Here is a 23,938-nt window from a genome sequence, read left to right on the forward strand (position 1 = left end):
GGCGTCTCATTTCTTAGAGTAACGTTCTTACCCCTACCCCCCTTCACTCGATATTGAGGGCCAAGGGGAAGATGCAGACAAAGGGGTAGGGGTAAGGGGAAGGGGTAAGACAGAGAAATGAGATTGGCCCTAAATGTGATGTCTCTGTGAACTTTTAATCCTGAGATTGGGAGGGCACTCCAATTTCGGCAGGTGTAAAAATAACATTGCCAAAATGATAATCCCCCCTGGTAAACCCATTTTATTAATGCCTCAGTCAAATTATTTTGAGAACCAGTAACAATGTGATGTCTCTGTGACATTGTAATCCTGAGATTGGGAGGGCACTCCAATTTTGGCAGGTGTAATAATAACATTGCCAAAATGATAATCACCCGTTAAAACTTTTTTATTAAAATTACAGTCAAATGGTTTTGTGGACACAGCCTCCATAGGCTCCATAGGAAGATACTGTGACATTTTAATCCTGAGATTGGGAGGGCACTACAATTTCGGCAGGTGTAATATAACATTGCCAAAATTATAATCCCCCCTGGAAAACCCATTTTATTAAAAAGATACAGTCTAACTGCTTTTGAGGACACAGCCTTCATAGGAAGATATGTCACCAGCATAAATGTGATGTGACCTCAAAATGCTGAGTTGATGGAGTGCAATATAATTTTAGCAGGTGTGCAGATGAGATTGTCGAAATGATTCTGCCCACAGGTAATCCCATGTTGTTATGGATAACGATATTACAATTGATAAGCTATAGCCAAAGGATATTATTACAGATCAGATGAATCTTTATACAAAAAATAAGCAGAAATTAGCTTGTTGCAGTACTTGAGCAAATAAATACTTGCACTGTGAGAATAAACGTTTAAATATATTACAAAGTAAAATCTTTAAATCCTTTAGCAGTTTTGGAATCTACATTTCCGCTTTGGTGAAAATCTGAGTATGCTATCCACAAACATAATGGCTCACTTATTTAACTTACCCTCATACAGGTCCTTCTCAAAGAATTAGCATATTGTGATAAAGGTCATTATTTTCCATAATGTAATGATAAAAATTTAATTTTCATATATTTTAGATTCATTGCACACCAACTGAAATATTTCAGGTCTTTTATTGTTTTAATACTGATGATTTTGGCATACAGCTCATGAAAACCCAAAATTCCTATCTCAAAAAATTAGCATATCATGAAAAGGGTCTCTAAACGAGCTATTAACCTAATCATCTGAATCAACTAATTAACTCTAAACACCTGCAAAAGATTCCTGAGGCTTTTAAAAACTCCCAGCCTGTTTCATTACTCAAAACCGCAATCATGGGTAAGACTGCCGACCTGACTGCTGTCCAGAAGGCCATCATTGACACCCTCAAGCAAGAGGGTAAGACACAGAAAGAAATTTCTGAACAAATAGGCTGTTCCCAGAGTGCTGTATCAAGGCACCTCAGTGGGAAGTCTGTGGGAAGGAAAAAGTGTGGCAAAAAACGCTGCACAACGAGAAGAGGTGACTGGACCCTGAGGAAGATTGTGGAGAAGGACCGATTCCAGACCTTGGGGGACCTCGCGGAAGCAGTGGACTGAGTCTGGAGTAGAAACATCCCCGCATTCCCCAGGTCAAGCCACTTTTGAACCAGAAACAGCGGCAGAAGCGCCTGACCTGGGCTACAGAGAAGCAGCACTGGACTGTTGCTCAGTGGTCCAAAGTACTTTTTCAGATGAAAGCAAATTTTGCATGTCATTCGAAATCAAGGTGCCAGAGTCTGGAGGAAGACTGGGGAGAAGGAAATGCCAAAATGCCTGAAGTCCAGTGTCAAGTACCCACAGTCAGTGATGGTCTGGGGTGCCATGTCAGCTGCTGGTGTTGGTCCACTGTGTTTTATCAAGGGCAGGGTCAATGCAGCTAGCTATCAGGAGATTTTGGAGCACTTCATGCTTCCATCTGCTGAAAAGCTTTATGGAGATGAAGATTTCATTTTTCAGCACGACCTGGCACCTGCTCACAGTGGCAAAACCACTGGTAAATGGTTTACTGACCATGGTATTACTGTGCTCAATTGGCCTGCCAACTCTCCTGACCTGAACCCCATAGAGAATCTGTGGGATATTGTGAAGAGAAAGTTGAGAGACGTAAGACCCAACACTCTGGATGAGCTTAAGGCCGCTATCGAAGCATCCTGGGCCTCCATAACACCTCAGCAGTGCCACAGGCTGATTGCCTCCATGCCACGCCGCATTGAAGCAGTCATTTCTGCAAAAGGATTCCCGACCAAGTATTGAGTGCATAACTGAACATAATTATTTGAAGGTTGACTTTTTTTGGTATTAAAAACACTTCTTTTATTGGTCGGATGAAATATGCTAATTTTTTGAGATAGGAATTTTGGGTTTTCATGAGCTGTATGCCAAAATCATCAGTATTAAAACAATAAAAGACCTGAAATATTTCAGTTGGTGTGCAATGAATCTAAAATATATGAAAGTTTAATTTTTATCATTACATTATGGAAAATAATGACCTTTATCACAATATGCTAATTCTTTGAGAAGGACCTGTATATTCACTTCAATTGTCAGATTTGTCTGTGTGCCTTACTATTTAACAATATATTACTTGTTCTTTTATTTACGGTCTTGTTGTATATACACACATTTCATCAATGTACTTTAGTATGTTTATTATGGTGTAAACCATAATGATACAGATTAATTAATATACATTTGTATGATGTTCATATTTGGTCCAATGATAAGAGTTCATATAGTCAATATTACATATAAAATGACTAGAATAACACCATAACCTACATGAATAGCATGCCAATGCAGTTCAATTTTACATTGTTTTATCTGTGAAAGGAGTGAAATTCCTTGAATGCTTGTTCCACCAATGTGCAGTCCTCTTACACATCATATACATATTACACTTTTTTGCATAATGTACACATTTGACATAATAAACATATATCAATGCACTTTACACAAACAGATTATTCACAACTGCAACGCTAGCAACATATGGTGTAATGCTTGCACTGTCGACGCCTCTGCTTAGTTTCAGCTTCCGTTGTTACTTCATCAAAATTAATTTACATGTTTTTTAATTCACACTTTCATGCATTTAAATAATAAATTACTACGTTGCCTTTTGGTTAATTGTGTGAAAAAGATTGATTATAGACGCTTTTTAGACGGAAGAGTTACACGCTGTCTCGTCAACTGACGTAATGCGCGTGCACGCGAAGGGCACGCTCTCGGCACAACACCGTTCATAGACTACATGTAACATTATACAAAGTGTACAGGATTTAAATTGCGCAAACATTAAAATAAGAAAATAAAGTGCTAGAGTATTATAAAAACAAACAAACAAAAAAAAATATACAAATAACACTTATAAATTCCAATCCTCACACTTGTCAGTTACATGAACCGCAGCAATTATCTAGGGAGCCTACAAGATTAGCAAAGCAATGCATAATACGGTGGTCTCATAGACATTCTATGGCAGATCACTGGTGAAGGGACAAGAGGCCGTTTTATTATTATTATTATTTTTATGGACATCTATATGGAGGAGACGCTTCGGTACGTCATCCTGAATGGCAAATTTTTCATTCATAAATGTAGATTGTAAAAATCTCCCCCTTTATACAAGGTTTTCTGTAACGAACTCATTCTGTTAATGAAGTCTCTTAAAATTGTAAAAAATTCAAAAGCTATGTCTATTGTAAAATATTATGAATCTGTATTTGACGTCTTATGAATGTCTCTTTTTATTTTATTTTATTTTATTTTTTTATTTTCATTTAATCATCTTTGGAGCTTGTATTATTTATGCCTGTTTTTTTGTAATATTATTTACTTGTTCTGAATAAAAAAAAAAAAAATTAAAAAAATAAATAAATAAAAAAAGACTATTCAGCCGGTACGCTCTCCTATGAGAAAGCAGTTTTTATTTCGGTATAGAAGATCTGTCGTCAGTTACAAGAATGGACCGTAAAGTCGAACTTCTGTTGTTTTGAAAAAAAAAATAAAAATAATAATAAAAAAATAATATATATATATATATATATATATATATATATATATATATATATATATATATATATATATATATATATATATATATATATATATATTTGCTGTTTACATATACTGTTAAAGATAATAATAACCTTAAAACATTAAATATATATCATTAATCTATCCAAGTGATTTATGTTTGCGCAGAGTTTAATTTCCATCAGGCGTTGTGTAGAAACAGCCCGTGGGGTCCTGTCAGTGTAAATGTCATTCAGAGCTGCTGTTACTCAACTCATGGATATCAGATCATAAGATCAGACTGCCTGCAGTGAGTTCTGGTCGCTCACAGGGCTTCTCAGGACTTCGGTCATGGCAGGGTTGCTGTCCGCGGCTGCTGCGGTCTCTGTGCGCTACGGATCCAGAGCTTTACTGCGCTTCAACACACGAGCTGCCGCTGCTCGCGCCCGGGTGAGAGACAGTACTCGTACGAGTGTGTTTATGTTACATCAGACACACACGCACACTCCGAGTTATCAACTGAAATGCGTTTACTTATGATATCATGTAGGTGTGTTTTGTTCTAATATATTTATAATACATTATCTGATGGGTATGATCAGATTTATATCTGTTTAATATATATATTTTTTTATGTTCGATATATGTATGACCTGGTTTGTACAATCTGACACATTATCTTATATATGTTTGATCTGTCACATATATGGTCATTTGTCATGATGAAACAGATGGACTTGCATTAAAGTCAGTGTCATGGTAATTAAGTCTATATGAAAGATGTGTGTTTCATTCATAAATGACGCACTGTGCTCATAATTCATTCCTTTCTCAGTTTTTAGCCCTGAATCATGTTAAACCAGTTGCCTCCATAGGAAATACCTACTCGTTGCCACTCTTATCCTGTTCCACTGAAGCACCAAAAGGTGAGATGACATCAGACATACACTGAACAGCCACAACATTAAAACCACCTGCTTGATATTGTGTAAGTCGCCCTCTTGCCACCATAACAGTGCCAACCCATATCTCAGAATAGAATTCTGAGATGATATTCTTGTCACCACAATTGTACAGTGCGGTTATCTGAGTTACTTTAGACTTTGTCAGTTCAGACCAGTCTGGCCATTCTCTGTTGACCTCTCTCATCAACAAGTTGTTTCCGTCCACAGAACTGCCACTCACTGGATGTTTGTTTGGTTTTGGCACCATTCGGAGTAACTTCTAGAAACTGTTGTGTGTGAAAATCCGAGATGATCAGCAGTTACACATCTGGCACCAACAATTATCCATGTTATTATCTAATCAGCCAGTGATCATGCTATTCTGAGATAAAGTTTGGTGCTGTTTTGGTGGCACGAGGGGGACTTACACAATATTAGGCAGGTGGTTTTAATGTTGTGGATGATCGGTGTGTGTATATGTATTTTATATATGTAAGTGTGTGTGTGTGCCTGCATGTGAATATAAAACTATTGATTTACAGCTTTTGATAAACAGAATATATGTAATTGTTTTGGAAAATATTATATATATATAGAAATATATAAGTAGTTTGAGAGTGCATAGTGGCAGACTCGATTGTGTCATTCACTGCAAGTCATATAAGCAGGCGTTCGCTGCAGAGCTCTTTTGGCACACTTTGTTGGCTGCAATTATCTGATTAGTGGATCTTTGTCTTCAGAATCATGGGTAGTGTAGTTCTTCACCTGAAATTGAAAGTTGAAATAAAGCAGACAGATGGTTTAAACAAAAGCATTTACATCAGTTACACTTCAATTAAAAACTTCAGAGCCCACATTAGGTCTGTTGGTTTTCACTCTGACTTTGTCACTGAAGTTAGGCACTCACTGTCTGGACTTTGTAACCCTCAGATGGCAAACCAACTGGACCAGAACATCGGTCCGGAGGAGGAGGAGGAAGTGGAAGAAAAGGAGGGAGGAAAGACCGGAAGAGTCGATTACTACAGGTATGTTCTGATAATTTCCTTTAATAGTATGAAACCTGCTTCTGGTCCACAACAGCTTCACGAAAGAAGAATGTATTCTGTTCATATTTCACCAAATAATTTGTATTTTGCATGCAGAAAATGAAACTATATTTAAGGGGCATTCAAGTTTTTCATGCAAACGTATAGTCTTTTAACTAGGGATGCACCAAAATTTCGGCTGCCGAAAAGTTTCGGCCAAAAATGGCACTTTCGGTTTTTGGCCTGAAAATATATACCTCCTCGCCCCGCCCCTCAGTGCTCAGAATTCACTCTGGATCGACCTAGCCCTTATCACGGCACTACCAAACAAAGGACGATCATGTCAGCGGTGTGGAAATTCTTCAAAGTTTTTGATAAGGACATCAAATTTGCGATCTGCAGTGTTTGTTGAACTACCCATTGCCAGAAGCGACAATCCCCTTGACTACTGGCGCATAAACAAAGACCGCTTTCCTTTGCTTGCGCGGATTGCGCACAGGTATTTATATCTGCCCAAGCACCAGCACAGAGAGTGAGAGACTGTTCAGTGCAGCATCTCATGTTCTTGATGAGCTTTCTGACAGGAGAGACTGTCAGAAAGTTTATCAACTTTTGTTCTTGAAGAGAAACCTGTCACTTGTACTTAAATAGAAAGCGGTCCAATTTTATGTATATAGCAATTACATTACACTTGTTCTTCACTTGAGGATACATCTGTCGTTTACAGTTGAGGTTGGATTTAGTTCAATTACTGCTGTTTTGCACTGTTGTTTTGCACAATAATTTTCACTTAAAGTGTACATACGTTTACATAAACAGAATAGAGAGCACTGATCTATATAATAATATATTATAGTTATATATAGATCAGTGGAATAGAGGCCCTCTGCCATTCTGTGTTCTGCCTTTTTGTTTTAATTAAAATTACTGTTGCATATTTAAACTTTTTGAAAGATGCTAGCTAAGTTCATTACTTGACTGTTGTTTTGCATATAATAGTTTTCTAAAACTTTACATTATTTGGATAATTGTTAATAAAATCTGTAAAATTAGATTTTTACATAACTGAATGAAGAATAATATTTAATATAGTTTTTGTCCAATTTTGGTGTGCTACTTTCAATAAAAGTGTGATTTATTTTATTGGTTTGTAGTTTTTCAATTCAGATTCATTAAATTCATGCAATTAATGAAAAACTATAATATTAATACAATTATACACAAAAAAATAGGTTAAAAAAAAAGGGTAACTTTCGGTTTCCGTTTCCGGCCAAGTGCATCCTGGATTTTCGGTTTCAGCCCAGAATTTTAATTTCGGTGCATCCCTACTTTTAACCCTCCTCCCTCATTTTGTCAGTAGCCTTCTGTAATGTAAAAAAACCCTCATTTTCATTAATGAGATGTGAAAAATTTCATACACATCACGTATGCAAAAATCCATAAAAATATCTTTACTGTAATGTGGAACAATCTTGTAGTCATTACAGTAATCAGTGAAATCCTCATTGTTATTACCATAATGCTAAAAATATCTTTACAGTAATACAAAAACAATCTTAGTCATTTCCATAATGCGGAAAAACAAATTTTCATTATTGTATTGTAGTAAAATGTCATACTTATTGCCATAATGCATAAATCCTCATTCTCATTACTTATAATGCTAAAAATATATTTACCGTAATGCAGAACAATTTTATAGTCATTACCATACTATTAAAATCTTCATTGTTACCTTAATGCTAAAAGTATCTATCATAATGCAAAAACAATCTTGTAATCATTACCGTAATGCAAAAAAAAATTCATTTTCATTACTGTAATGCGCTAAAATGTCACTCATTACCGTAATACATAAATCCTCATTCTCATTACTCATAATGCTAAAAATATCTTTACTGTAATGCAGAACAATCTTATAGTCATTACCATAATGTCAGAGCCTAATTCTCTTTATCATAATGCAATTTTTTTTAACACAATGCAAAATAATCGTAGTCATTACCGTAATGCCAAAAATATACCTTTTGTTACTGTAATGGAAAAAAATGCATATTAATTTACCATAATGCAGAAATCCTCATTCTAATTACAGTACCATAATGCAAAAAAAAAAAAACTTTACTGTAATGCAGAACAATCTTAGTCATTACATAATGTAAAAAAATCTAATTGTCATTACTGTAGTGCAAAATTGTCATACTACCCTTATGCAAAAAATCCTCATTATGAAAATGCTAAAAAAAACTTTACTGTAATGCAGAACAATCTTAGTCATTACCATAATGTAAAATATTTTGTTTTCATCACCAGATGAAAACAAAATCTCAGTCTCATTATTTAAAATGTAAAGCATATTTTAAAGTAAAATTGTTGTTATAAATCATTATCTCATCATTAATTCGTCAATTTATGCAGAATTTTATTGAAAAGACCATTGTGTCTAACATGATGATTTTTATTACTGAATTAAAATAAGAATGTGATTTTATTCAGTAATAGAATCTGGGGCATATCAATGTGTTAATAACCTTAATCCTCCTAAAATTACGATTTTTTTTGTGGGGGGGGGGGGGGGAGAAATATGACCCTCACATAGGTCATCTATTTAAATGAGTTGGCATTAAGTTCTAATATAGTTAGAATGGAATTGTATACTTAATGCATCTGATAAGTATGATCTGATTTATTTAAAGTATGTTTTTATAGACGTATTATCTAAAATGTATGCTTTTGCCCTATCTATCAGGGAGATGTTCCGTGGGACGATAAAGACTTTCTGTATATTTTGATCACAGCGGGAGGCGTAGCATCAGTTCTGCTGTACCTGTACCTCAGAGATCCAGGGAGAGAGATCACATGGAAGGATTTTGTCCATCGCTACCTGGGCAGAGGGCTGGTGAGAAAGATATCTGTTATTTACTGAAAGGAGATCTATGAAACAGTGATAATCACAGCAGATGTCATGAAAGTCAGAGGAATGGGGGTGCAGCTTTAATTTAACGAAAATGAGTGCACACAGATTACCCCCTCACTCAAATGTAATTTCAAATTGTAAGTTGTTTACTTTGTAATCAGTCCATCCATTTCCACTAGTGTGACCCAATCGGCAATACTTGCGTACTGGTTGCGATAATGACAGATTATTCTATATTTTTGTTTTATGTTGTGACGTCAGTGAATACAAATAGTGAGACCTGAATGCCATTTAAAAACTCAATGGTGTATATATTGTGGGATCTGTTCATGGCATTAACTTTTAAGAATATGGCGGTGTTGTGCACTCTCTTTTTTCACGATCATAAACACATTTCAGAAGTCTTTAGGGGTCACAGCAGCACACACAGTTAACTGCTTTTGTCTTTATTTTCTGTGCTGAAACTGTCTTTTCTCTGCACAGGTCGACCGTTTAGAGGTTGTGAACAAACAGTTTGTCAGGGTCATTCTGATACCTGAGGCTGACAACTCTGAAGGAGTAAGTTACCATGATTTAATTCAGTATTTATGTTGTGTTTCAATTTTTACTTGTGAATTAAAACATGATTAAATGGATAGTTTACCCCAAAATTAAAATTTTCATCATTCTCTGTTGTTTCAACCGCGTATGACCCTTTTTTTTCTTTGGAACACACACACACACACACACACACACACACACACACACACACACACACAAAAGAATATTCACACTCCTGTTTTCTATACAATGCAAGTGAATAGGACTGGAGCACCATAAAGAACAAAAAAGCACCATAAAACTAGACTATAAAACTCTTTTTGTGCTCTACATTCTAAGTGTTCCCTATAATTCTACATCATTATCATGTAGGACTACTTGCGGCACACACCGCACAAGATAAAATGTTTTGTGTTTTCGTGGCTGCCATATGTCATTGACCAATCTGAGGTGTTTTTAATTATCTGGCATTTAGCTTTTAACTAGTTAGTTCCTTTCAGAACAGACGTCATATTCAATGAGAAAGTCAAGACAATGAGTGATCAAGTCAATGGCCATTAAGTTTTGGTATTTTCATGCAAACATGAGCTAAATTTAGGCACAAGTGGGTCTTGTGAAAAGTGCTAATGGGCTGTCAAGTGCAATTTAATTGAGGTTCTTCTCCAGTTAGTACAGCGTCTGCGTCCTATTATATAGTCCATTCCCTCAAGCACCAGCGATATAAACAGAGACAGCACATTCATAAGAAGTTGCTATTGTCAATAGACAGTATGCAATGAATTTGAATAATAGAAATATAGACTTCTTTTGTGCATTCACTGCATCCTTGTTGAAAGTCAGGCATATTTCTACGACAGTGACACGCTCCATTTATATGCATGGAAAATGTGGTTCTCTTCAGGTATTGAATGTAGGCTCTGTTAAATGCAAGTATTATTATAATTTTTTTTCTCTCCCCTTTTAACCCCAATTTGGCATGCCCAATTCCCAATATGCTCAAAGTCCTCGTGGTGGCGTAGCGACTTGCCTCAATCCGGGTGGCGGAGGACGAATCTCAGTTGCCTCCATGTCCGAGACCTGGCTTGTTGAGCACGTTACGCAGAGATGTAGTGCATGTGGAGGCCCATACTATTCTCCTCGACATCCACGTACAACTCACCACACGCCCCACCAAGAGCGAGAACCACACATTATTGCGACCACAAGGAGGTTACCTCATGTGACTCCAGGGGTAGTAGTCCCTTATATATTATTACCACCTGCTGGTGGAATCTACAAGTTTAGACTTTGTGGTGAGATTAGATGAGGTTCTGCTATATCTTAGCGCAATGACACAGTATTTGTCAGGAAAATAGCAAATTGCACTTTGCACCTCTTCATTAAGTTTACACACCCATAGTTTGCGTGCATACACCCACAGATAGTGCAAACACTCCCACTTGCGTTGGCACGAAAATAGAGTCAGAGAGGAAAGTGACAACAATTAACTAATTTTGGTCAAATGGATGCAAACAGTTCTGAAGACACAGAAAGGCAAACTTGGTTGCATCCATTTGCCGCTTATCTTATGTACGGCCGCAAGAAGTGAACACAGCAGCATGAACTTTCTTGATTTTAAAGTGCGCTTTTTTCCCTTTCAATCTCGATATCTCCACGTCTCTTGCGATAAGGCTCGTGTAATCTGAGACTGTATCTTTATCACATTGGGTATTAATATTAAAATAATAATCGATTTCTTAAATTCCATAATCAATGCATTGAATTTTTCTTTTGCCTGCTGCATCAATGCATTTTTACAACCCTGGTATTTGTATTTATCACATTAAAACAATAATGTCAAAATCTTGATAATAGTCCAAAAATGTACTATTAAGAATAAACAACTTGAAAATTATATGATGAGCAAATTATGACATTTTTATTTATAGGTGAACTATTTCTTAAGGGAACTTTCTGACTCATGTCATTCATCATGAACACTATCATCTCATAAGCACATTAGTTTACTTATAAATGTGTTGCTAAATATAATTTAATGGGTAGTGTATAGCTTTGTGGTTTGACACTGATATGAACTTGTTTTCTTGCAGAGCTATGTGTGGTTTAATATTGGCAGTGTGGACGCATTTGAGAGGAATCTGGAAGCTGCACATTATGAGCTGGGTTTAGAACCATCCCATAGAGCAGCAGTGGTGTACTCCTCAGAGAGTGATGGGTGAGTCTCTGAGATATGACTCAGTACTGCTTATATAACTCAGACTATTTAAAACCATATATATTTCATTGCTAAGGTGTTCAGAGTTGTTTTTAGTGGTTTTTCCTCAATTTTATCTTTCTCTCTAGGTCTTTTCTAATGAGCTTCATTCCAACCCTGCTGCTCATTGGCTTCTTACTTTTCACCCTGCGGCGTGGACCGATGGGTGGAGGAAGAGGTGGGCCCTTCAGCATGAGCGAATCAACCGCCAAGATGATGAAGAACAGTATAGAAGTTAAGTTTAAAGACGTGGCTGGATGTGAAGAGGCCAAAATGGAGATCTTGGAGTTTGTAAATTTCCTCAAGAACCCACAACAATACCAGGACTAGGGTGCAAAGATCCCTAAGGTATGATCTGACTGAAGTATAGAAGATTGTTGGTGGCCATTAGCAGAAAGTCATTATAATCTTCTGTCTGTATTTCAGGGTGCTGTGTTGTCCGGTCCTCCGGGTACAGGAAAGACGCTGCTCGCTAAAGCTACAGCTGGAGAGGCTAACGTTCCTTTCATCACAGTCAACGGCTCAGAGTTTCTTGAGATGTTTGTTGGTGTTGGTCCAGCCAGGGTGAGTCTGATTATTTCACTTGTGTGTTTCAAAATAAAAACATGGTTGTCTTTTAAAGTTAAAAACTTGCATAGAAAAAAGGTTTGAGTACCGTATTTATTACCCAGATCTATTTTCATAACTGTGTGATCTTCAATTAGTGGAACTTTTCGGTCTACTCGTTGAGAGTAATAGATCGTTAGAGTTTTAAATGATGGATTATTTTAGCTTTTAAGTAATTTGTTGTGTCTCTTTAATTACGATGTTTGTTTGTGCTAGAGGTCGATAATGGATTTTGAGTAGTGTAGTGTAGCGGTTAGCGCGCTGCGCTACGAACCTGGCGACCTGAGTTCGATTCCCTCTCATGGCCAACACCAGTGATGATTATCTGAACTGGTCCTGGGCCTCCCCTAGGTCAACTCAGCCTAAAATGAGTACCTGGTGCAGTGTGTGAACATTGCCACTGGGGGAGACAAAGGTGGTCGGGCGTGGTGCTGGCCACCCACCCCCTAGTGTACCGTTCTGGCCTTCATAGGTGCTTGCTAACAGCACTTGCCCCTACAGTCTGTTAAGGCTAAATGGGGGATCTTTGTCTTTGTATACACACACACACTATTTTGCAAAGGTTTTAGGCACTTTTCACACATTTTTTCTTAGGATGTTCCAAGCTTCTTGGAGATTTTGCCACAGTTCTTCTATCTATTTAGGCTGTCTTAATTGCTTCTGTCTCTTTATGCAATCTCAGACTGACATGATGTTCAGTGGGGGGCTTTGTGGAGAAAATGACATCTGTTAAGATTAAGATTTAATTTTATTGTCATTGTGCAGAGCCAATGAAATGCAGTTGTTTTCGCATATCCCAATTTAACTGGGGTCAGAGCGCAGGGTCAGCCATGAAACGGCACCCCTGGAGCAGATAGGATCAAGTGTCTTTGCTCAAGGGCCAAACAGTGGTATCTTGGCGGTGCTGGGGCTTGAACCCCCCGACCTTTCGGTCAGTAACCCAGAGCCTTAACCGCTGATTTAGATTTCCTATTGACACACTTAAGCTGAAGATAAACATAACTATCTTAAGATAAATGTTTTTGTGAAACATCTTATATGCCTAAGACTTTTGCGCAGTACTGTAAAAAACAAACTGTTTTCCTTTTCTCTTGGAAAAAGTCTGTCAGTCAAAATCAACATGAGCTCAACAATCAATAAATGTTATATGAATAAACGTTCAATGGAGTATGCTTCATATGCATCTTTTTTATACATCTCGTATTAAAAATCGTGCATTAGTCCATAAATAATGATGGTGACAGGCTAACATGTCATTTCTATTACAGTTGCTTTATATGTACTGCAAGTATTCACCAAAATACTGCATGAAGGGTTATATACAGTATATACATCAATCAGCAAAAACATTAAAACCTCCTGCCTAATATTGTGTAGGTCCCCCTCATGCCACCAAAACTGCATATAATCGTATTCGGAGATGATGTTCTTCTCACAACAATTGTACGGAGAGGTTATCTGAGTTACTGTAGACTTTGTCAGTTCAGACCAGTCTGGCCATTCTGTGATTGTTTTTATTTCACCTCTAGAGGCTGCTGTTATACTGCAAAACCAAGTCATTTTAACTGTAGAAACCCCCAGCACCAGCCACAGAGGAACACTATTGGCATCGATTTTTGTTGTATAACGTAAAATATATCATTCTACCTCTACAAGAAACCATGGGTGTATTAAAAGCAACTATCGGTACTTATAAATTGGTAAAACCAATATATCGATCTACATCTAGTTTGTGCCCTACCCAGACTTTTTAACCTCCCCTCTACAATAAATGTATTATTCATGTTAAAAAATTTTAATTCTACTTTGCCCTTTTTCTTAAAGACTTTTTGATATTTGTATTCAATTTGAATATTTTTATGCCAAAGAATCGCTGGTCCTAATATTGCTGTCATCAACATCACCAAGCATTTAATATTTGATCATGATGTAAGTGACAGGGGAGCACATCTCTACCAGTGACAGTTTGAAGATCAGAAAAGATTTTTCCATCATGATTTGATAATTAGTTGCCATTAGCAAACCAAGTAGTATTTTAATTTTAAATAAATTAAGTTAAAACTGAAATGTCTGCAAGATCCAATTTTAACTATCACACAATATAAACTCTTCGACCACGTTATACCGAAATCCACTTGAAAGATCTTCAATATCTTCATATCATGTAATAAACGGTGTAACAGATCAAACTTGGTGCCTTACACAAACACTTTTGGTATGCACCCATGTTCATTTGACTTTAAAGTTCAGTTCGTTTCGATTATGTGAATGCTGTTTTCTGAATTAAGGTGCGCACCTGTGAACCACACCAGAGTCCACTTGAAAAGGTGGTCTGGGGTACGGTTCATGTAAACTCCAGTACAGTACACTGCTGATATAAATGCAATTGTAATGCACTCTGGTTTGGTCCAAGCAGTCAGTAATCGGTGAAATTGTTAAAGCACCCTTTGTTTGAAGAAGATAATAATTAAATTCAAAGCTTCAGAAGTAAAAACAAATTGCCCAGAATGAAAAAAAATAAATAAATAAATCGCCAAACTGTTTTTGGTTATTGTAGGTGAGGGACATGTTCGCCATGGCAAGGAAGAACGCGCCCTGCATCCTCTTTATCGATGAAATAGATGCTGTGGGAAGGAAGAGGGGCGGTGGGAATTTTGGTGGTCAGAGTGAACAGGAAAACACCCTCAATCAGTTATTGGTGGAGATGGACGCTAAGATGTCAAAAGGTCATGAAGGTGGTTCAAGAGTTCATGTAAATGAAGTTAAAATCAACATTAAATCAATCAAATTTACTTTCAGTTTTTCAGAGAAAAACTTTGTCTTCATATTCAAATAATCTTCAAAACAACTTCATCTAATGTCATCTATGTCAGAAATAATATTAACCGATGGTCAAATAGATATTTAGGCAACTGTTGCCAGTAGTAACACATTATTTAAATGGCAGTTAACATATTATAGGTTATGGCAATAATAAAAAATTGCGATTAGATTTGAATAAGAAGCATTAAGGAAATGCCTTTTGACGTTGAATTTGGCCTTCAGGCTCTAAAGTGGCTGCCAGCAGAGCACACAATCCACTGCAAACTCGCATTTAGGTCTGCCTCCATTAAGGTAGGGAATGCCAAATTTTCATGATCAAATAAATTCCTGCCTTTTTTATATATATATATTTTTTTCTCATTGCAAATCATTTCCATTATTGAGAAAAATAGTACACTCATTGTTTTATTAAGATGCCATAATCAAAAACATTTTTTAATTTGCTTTCACAGGTTTCAATACTAGTACAAATGTTGTAGTCCTAGCTGGTACTAACAGGCCTGACATACATGATCCTGCATTGATGCGGCTAGGAAGATTCGACAGGCAGATATACATAGGTTTGAAATTCAAACCCCTTACTTTTTATACATTTGGTCATGTAGTGTTTAACAATATCATTTGATGTACACATGCAGCAATACCTAATGCTTACAACCAAAATGTTTAATTAGAAACCAAAAGTGTTAGAGATTTGTGTTTTGTCAATCCTTCAGGGCCTCCTGATATTAAGGGTCGAGCATCCATATTTAAAGTGCACCTTCGGCCCCTCAAACTGGACCCCAGTCTGGACCCTGATGGAATTGCAAGAAAGATGGCCGCTGCTACACCGGGATTCACTGGTAATTTATTTAGATGCTAATTTTCTTATTGTTCAGAATACATGTGCATGGCAAAGCAGGGTAATTATACATTGTATGATAATTATAGTAATTATACAGTTTGAAATTCATGTTTTTGTGTAGGCTGATGTAGATGATAATAAAGTAAGCTTAAGTGTACCCATAGTGTTACTGTGTTATTGCTATATAAAGAACCTGGCTAAATTCTTTCTCCCACAGGTGCTGATATTGCAAATGTGTGTAATGAAGCTGCTCTCATTGCTGCCAGACATCTGAATGAATTCATCAACATGAAGCACTTAGAGCAGGCCATCGACAGAGTTATTGGAGGTAAACGAGAGAGCTCATGGCTCATCCTGGAATGAGTTTTCAAAGAAATTGTCTTGTTTCAAAATTATATCCTTTGTCTATTTAAAAAAAAAAAAAAAAAAGGTAAAAAGTAAAAGTTTTTGTTGTTTTGCTCAACGAATTAAGAATAGTGTCTACTTGGGGCCTGGGTTGCTCAGAGTATTGATGCTGACTACCACCCCTTGAGTCACGTGTTCGAATCCAGGGTGTGGTTAGGGACTCCAAACAGGTTTCCTAAGCAACCAAATTGGCCTGGTTGCTTGGAATGGTAGAGTCACATTGGGTAACCTTGTCGTGATTAGTGGTTCTCTCTCTCAATGGGGCATGTGGTGAGTTGTGTGTGTGGATCGTGGAGAGTAGCAGGAGTCTCCGTGGTGTCATGCACAACAAGTCACATGATAAGATGCAAAGATTGACTGTCTCAGAAGCGGAGGCAACTGAGACTTGTCCTTCGCCACCCGGATTGAAGGGAGTAACCGCGCCACCACGAGGACCTACTAAGTAGTGTGAATTGGGCATTCCAAATTAGGGAGAAAAGGGGATAAAAACAAATAGTGTCTACAATATTTTTCTTCCTTTTTCATTGCTGCATGAATGTCATACACTCTTCAGCACCACACGTTTGTCCCTTAGAATTACTTATTAGGGGGAGGACACCCTTCAACTGTCACAAACACGATGATTGACAAACAATGTTTTAAATTTGTGAGCGCTTTCTTGTGTGTTTTCATAGCTTAAAATAGTGCTTTTATGACCGGGACTTCCGTGAAAATTTTAGTAATGACACAAATAGACCAGTGAACATTTTTGAACAGATTACTTTTTGAAATTAAGTGCCACATGAAAGAAAACACATTCTTACTGGTCTTACACATTAAGCCATTGCAGTAACATTTAAGGATGCAGTTTGTCTTTAATTTATTTGTTTCCACCAGACTATTTGAGCAGCAAATAGCTGCACTGTTTGGCAGGTATGTACAACTAGTGTAAATTGTCACTCTGTAATAATAGTAATAATGTTATATTATTGAAGTTTTTAATTCTCTCCATAATTAATACGCTGAGAGGCGAGCAGAAAAAGCACCATAGCATCATAATTCAGTGCGCATGTGCGAGAACTTGACGTCAGAGGGATCTCCTCTAGACACGACCTTTGTTGTCTGTACAGCTGCGTGTTTCCTATACAGTTGAGTTTTGCTTACTGCCCCCTGCTGAAAACAGGTGGTACTTCAAGCTTGAATTGCTCTGATGGTAGGAATATTGCTTATTACAGTCCGAGGACATGATACATTATTTTATGTTAAGTTTTATATAATTAATTGCACTGAATTAATGCGTTAATATAAATTTTATTTTGTCAATATAATGACATCAATGTAGTTACAAAATTACATTAATTCTAAACCACACTAATTCTCACAAGAGTTTATAGGATTGCAATGATCTGCCTTTAAATGGTGCTCCTCATCTCTCTCACTGAAACAGTCCATATAATATCACTTCCAAGCCAGTATTTTCAGGGATGTCAGCTGTAACCTGTGGTGTGCCTCAGGGTTCAGTACTTGGTCCTATTCTTTTTCACAATCTACATCTAAATTGACAATGCAAAGTAGGCATATAAACTTAGTAGAGCTTGTATTCCAATAAATTGTTTCCTCTTCTTTGCACATCTTTGGTAACATAGCTTTGCACATCAGCTTTCCTTGACAGATTTCTACAGTTATTAACATTGATGCATCAACCAACATTTTTTAGTTATTGATATATTTTGTGATCCCATCTTTCAGGGCTGGAGAAAAAGACACAGGTCTTACAACCCACTGAGAAGAAGACAGTAGCGTATCATGAGGCAGGACATGCTGTGGTGGGCTGGTTTCTCCAACATGCTGACCCACTGCTCAAGGTCAGACTTTAATGAAGATTGACATTATTACATATTTTATTGATTTCATTTAGTTTTCATCGATTAACAATTTATCTGTATATATTGTTTTGCTCATATTAACCTGCCTTGAGTTTGTGTTCCAGGTGTCTATAATTCCAAGAGGGAAGGGTTTGGGTTATGCACAGTACCTTCCCAGAGAGCAGTATTTATACACGCGTGAGCAGCTGTTTGACAGGATGTGTATGATGCTGGGTGGACGGGTAGCAGAGAAGGTGTTTTTCAGCAGAATCACCACCGGAGCTCATGACGACCTTAAGAAGGTCACACAGTCAGCATATGCTCAGGTACAGAAATTCTGGCTGCTTGGTTAAGTGCAAATGTATGTGTGCTGTAAACATTATGGCTAGATTGTTGTGTGCTGTTTTTTCATTTAGCAGAATGGAGCTTCATTTAGCACACAAATGATCCACAGTACACTTGCTACAGGGACAATCCATTTAGGGAAACATGGTATTAAATATAAAGTGTTAAAATAAACTTGCGCCCTTGTTGTTCCTATCTTTTTTTTTTTTTTTTTTTTTTTGTCTTGCTCTGTGGCATACTAATCTCTCAAGAATCATGCATCACACTTAACAGCAATAGCTTAACTGTAAGTGTTGAAATAAAACAGATGTGGATCTGCACACCGTTTAATTATTCCCTCGTATTAATTTTAAAACCACAGCAACATTTAGATTAGAATGATCTCAGTCAGGCACACATCAATAGTCAACACATCAATTAAGTACTTTTGTTGCAAACAAGATCCAGTTCAGTTTTATTTCAATGCTTTTGCCTTGATTCAGCACCTGTTGTAGAAGTGTTGGGTGCGTGCATCCTTCCCCTTTTTAACTGTAAGTGTTGCTACCTTGTGGACCCGCTAACTAGTGCACATAATTCAAGGCGCATGCGCATACAGTGCGTTCAGAGCACACGTGGTTCGAAAAATCAGGCTGCATGCGTTTAGTGCTCGAGCACTCTGCTGATGATAAGATTTGCATCACGCATCCCCTGTATACAGACGCTTCGCATTCATGTCTGACTGAAGTATAGTTTGGGCTTAAGGCTGCATTTAAGGGTGAAGTGAATCTGCAAATAATTTTTGTGAGCTAGTTCGTTTACATGAACGTCTGTAAAAAATGTCTTGCTAAAATGAATAGGAGTTCCCAGTGCTGTAAGGGAATCGTTTCTTGTAACCAGTTGCTGCTTTCTCAATACAATTTGAAAAATGTAGCATTTACAGCTCTATTTGTTGGAAAATTGTGCTTTTTTTTGGGGAAAAGGTACACTACTGTAAAAATAGCTGAACTACTGTAACGCTACTAAATAATGTAATAAGTTAATTGCATCACTACAGTACTTCCAAACACTGCACGCCACCCTACACTTTTATATGATTTCTTAAATTTCTCTTTTACATTTTGTTTCCTCCTTTAGATTGTGCAGTTTGGCATGAGTGAGAAAGTGGGGCAGGTATCATTTGACCTCCCCCGGCAGGGTGATACGGTTCTGGAGAAGCCCTACAGTGAGGCCACAGCAGAACTCATCGATGAAGAAGTCAGAGAGCTGGTCGACCAGGCCTACAAGAGAACTCTGGTTCTCGTCACTGAGAAACGAGAGCAGGTGGAGATGGTGAGAACAACTAACATTCTGTAATTACCTAGATGTACTGCTATGTTGAAATGTATAGCTGAAGTTAAGCTAAAGTGTTATTAAATTAGCTAAAAATTAGTAGGTGCCTTTACAACGGCCTTTAAATTTATAACAGATGTGTGACGCTAGTGGCGTTTGGTGTGCCGCAGGGTTCGATGCTTGGTCCTATTCAGTTTCTTAATGCTTTCTTCCTTTTAGATTTGCAATGTCACAATACAAAATTTCAGTTATCAATACCAATACAAGTGAAATCTTACGAATTTTGATTTTGCAGCAATAACTATAGCCACTTTTCCAACATCGGGCCGAACGGTTCTGAGCATGGTATGGAATGGTTACAGTAGCATTTCCACTTGAGCATGGCTCAGCACGGCATGATTATGAACCGTTCTCGGCATGGTTGGCTAACCATACACCACCGTTCTCAACTGTGCTGGTAGAATGGCTTTAGTACATGGTGACTTGTTTTGTACAGTGTTTCCCAACCACTGTGCCATGAAAGATTGTCAGGTGTGCTGTGGAAAATTATCAAATTCCACAAAATAAATAAATGCATGGAAAAAAAAGAATAAGAATTATTTCAGGGATCCACCTTTCTGAGAAATTTGCCATTTTGAAACCATAATCGGTAACTTTTGTGATTGTGAAGAGCAATGATTAATGTGCAAAAGTGAGTGATATTTATACACATTAAGGGTCATCACATGACTCGTCTCAGCACTGCAGAATACATTGAAGTCTATGAAGCGACGTCACTTTACACCAAAGTGTTTTTTACACACGTTTTTGCTTCACCAATAATGTCTTTGAGAGTACAAGGCAACAATAAATATTTAAAAACTTTGTGAAGAGACATTGAATGTCTCATAATTACTTTTAATTAAATATTACCTTATCGTTTACAAATATCAGAGACCCCAGTTATTTAACCAATTTAAATTCACCAAGAAAACGCTTCGACCTAAACAAGTCCTTTTATTACTTTCTGCTATCAGTACAACTGCAAGCCTTTTTCTCTCTCTTCCAAATACATGTTTTCAATGTTTATTGTGCACACCTCCCGCTTTGTTATGTGGCAAACTCATAAAATCGCCCCTCTGTGACGCTTTCTGCAACTCTTGTCACGAGGAGGGCAATGTGTTGCTTGATGCCGGTGTTGAACGGAGCGTTGACGACTCAACTCATGTAAAATGTGCTTTACAATGACGAAAGAACATTATTGAAACTCGAAATTATTATTTGTGTATTATTGTGGTCTTTTATGATAAAAGCCATGCTCAGCAGTTTAAATAGGCTACTGTTTATCTTTGTGTTTATAATTCTTCTACTGAAGTCAGTACATATGTTTACAGACTTGTATGACTTTCTTCTGCAGAACACAAATTAAGATTTTTAGAAGAATATTTCAGCTCTGTAGGTCTATATAATGCAAGTGAATGGTGATTAAAATTTAAAGGTCCAGAAAGCACATAAAGGCATCATAAATGTAATCCATACAACTCCAGTGGTTAATTCAAAAGCACAGAACTGTTAATCAGAAGGTCGCTGGTTCGATCCCCACGGTCCCCACCATTGTGTCCTTGAGCAAGGCACATAACTCCAGGTTGCTCTGGGGGAATTGTCCCTGTAAGTGCACTGTAAGTTGCTTTGGATAAAAGCATCTGCCAAATGCATAAATGTAAATATACAGTGACATGCTTATTAGTACTGGAACTCTGGACATCCCTGCATTACAATTCCTCTGAGTCTTAAGTGTTTTAGTTCAAATAATGATATGATTTACAGCTTTAAATTAAGTGACGCTAAAGAGTTGTTTGGTAAACCTATTTAGTTACCATTAGGAATGATCAGCTCAGGTACAATTGAAAATTGTACTAAATATCTTGTTGATGAAATATGCATTTCTGTTTGTGAAGGTTGGTAAGCGTCTACTGGAAAAAGAAATTCTGGACAAAGCGGATATGATTGAATTGCTTGGACCCAGGCCATTCGAGGAGAAGTCCACATATGAGGAGTTTGTGGAGGGCACGGGCAGCTTTGAAGAGGACACAACTCTTCCAGAAGGGTTAAAGGACTGGAACCAACAGCGAGGAGAAAACTACGAGGAGACACCAGCATCACAGGAGAAACAGGCTGCTTGAACTTAACACAACCATTGAAAAACTCTCAACCTGCCTCTGACACTTGCCTTACATTGGTTCCTTAGAGGGGGGGAGGTTTGTTATCTTGGCTTGAAATGAGAGGAAGAACTTAACTCTTTTTGCCATTTGCATTTCACTTTCCATGTTAACCCAAAGCAGGGACTTCTACTGAATTTGAAATGCCTTAACTGCACCCAGCACTGATGTCTGTACACCAAACTCCTATTTGGGGACATCAACAACCGACAATTTGTTTTTGTTTTTTATGGTTCCTTTTTTAATATTACATTATTAAATTAAACTGTATTTTTCTGATCTTATCTTCCTGTATGTAGGAGTGGTAGATAAAAATAAAATAAAAATCTGTATATATGTACAATTTTCCTTTGTGCGTTCAAGTTTTGAAATATAAATTGTGCTTATTTAATTAAATGGCTCATCATAATTTTGTAATCATTTAGTCCCCCTCCAAGGTCCACTTATAAATGTTAGTCAAGGTACCAAAAACAGTCATGATTTAGTTTTTCATGACCATTTTTCACCCTTTCTCTCAGACTCCGACAATTAATTGGACCACTTTTGGTGCTCTAATTTTCAGACTTCTATGTAAATGGTATAATTAGCTAATCTCTTCACATTTGAAGAGAGAAATAATGCTTATTCATCATGGGTTGCAGGTTTGTTGTGGGGTGAAATATAGTCTGCACTGCTCCATCCTTCAACAACAGCCTCTTTGTAGATCCTGAATTATTCTGGTGTTAGGAACATTTTAATATATAGTCTCTTTCTTATTTCCTCACCATGACGGGACAGGATATGTTTCTGAACTCCAAACGTATTGTTGATGTGTAAATGTGGCTGGTCTCTTGTTCAAAAGCACATATTTTGGATCTAGCCATTTTTGTAGCTAATGCTGCCTTCAGGTGCTACCGGATGATCATAAATAGTTTCCTACTCAAGTGGCACATGAACAACCACTCAAGCATAATTATGACTGGGAAAATCAAGATAATTGTGATACCCGGGTTTTCGAGTTGGGTGGAGATGTAAACTTTCAACTCAGCAGAGAAGAGTACAGTTTCTGTAGTGGATGAAAAGTTGTATTCATTTTTCTTAATATACAGGTGAAACTCGAAAAATTAGAATATCGTGCAAAAGTTCATTAATTTCAGTAATTCAACTTAAAAGGTGAAACTAATATATTATATAGACTCATTACAAGCAAAGTAAGATATTTCAAGCCTTTATTTGATATAATTTTGATGATTATGTCTTACAGCTTATGAAAACCCCAAATTCAGAATCTCAGAAAATTAGAATATTGTGAAAAGGTTCAGTATTGTAGGCTCAAAGTGTCACACTCTAATCAGCTAAACACCTGCAAAGGGTTCCTGAGCCTTTAAATGGTCTCTCAGTCTGGTTCAGTTGAATTCACAATCATGGGGAAGACTGCTGACCTGACAGTTGTGCAGAAAACCATCATTGACACCCTCCACAAGGAGGGAAAGCCTCAAAAGGTAATTGCAAAAGAAGTTGGATGTTCTCAAAGTGCTGTATCAAAGCACATTAATAGAAAGTTAAGTGGAAGGGAAAAGTGTGGAAGAAAAAGGTGCACAAGCAGCAGGGATGACCGTAGCCTGGAGAGGATTGTCAGGAAAAGGCCATTCAGATGTGTGGGGAGCTTCACAAGGAGTGGACTGAGGCTTCAAATGTCGTATTCCTCTTGTCAAGCCGCTCCTGAACAACAAACAACGTCAGAAGCGTCTTACCTGGGCTAAAGAAAAAAAGAACTGGTCTGTTGCTCAGTGGTCCAAAGTCCTCTTTTCTGATGAGAGCAAATTTTGCATCTCATTTGGAAACCAAGGTCCCAGAGTCT

At 37.3% G+C, this 23,938-nt stretch overlaps 1 protein-coding gene across 1 annotated transcript; it reads left to right on the forward strand.

The window, feature by feature from the left end:
* Positions 1-4,157: 4,157 nt before the first annotated feature.
* On the forward strand, positions 4,158-22,466 carry LOC127640317 (AFG3-like protein 2). The gene is given in 16 exon segments (XM_052122786.1): positions 4,158-4,495; positions 4,881-4,971; positions 5,920-6,014; positions 8,764-8,913; positions 9,415-9,489; positions 11,562-11,686; positions 11,815-12,073; positions 12,152-12,289; positions 14,889-15,066; positions 15,607-15,714; positions 15,871-15,996; positions 16,216-16,326; positions 18,132-18,247; positions 18,373-18,573; positions 19,706-19,900; positions 21,838-22,466. Coding segments are annotated over 16 exon segments (2,292 nt in total). The 5' UTR covers positions 4,158-4,396; the 3' UTR covers positions 22,063-22,466.
* The last annotated feature ends 1,472 nt before the right edge of the window (positions 22,467-23,938 follow it).

This window comes from Xyrauchen texanus, chromosome 49 (genome assembly GCF_025860055.1).
Source record: "Xyrauchen texanus isolate HMW12.3.18 chromosome 49, RBS_HiC_50CHRs, whole genome shotgun sequence".
Lineage (NCBI taxonomy): Eukaryota > Metazoa > Chordata > Actinopteri > Cypriniformes > Catostomidae > Xyrauchen > Xyrauchen texanus.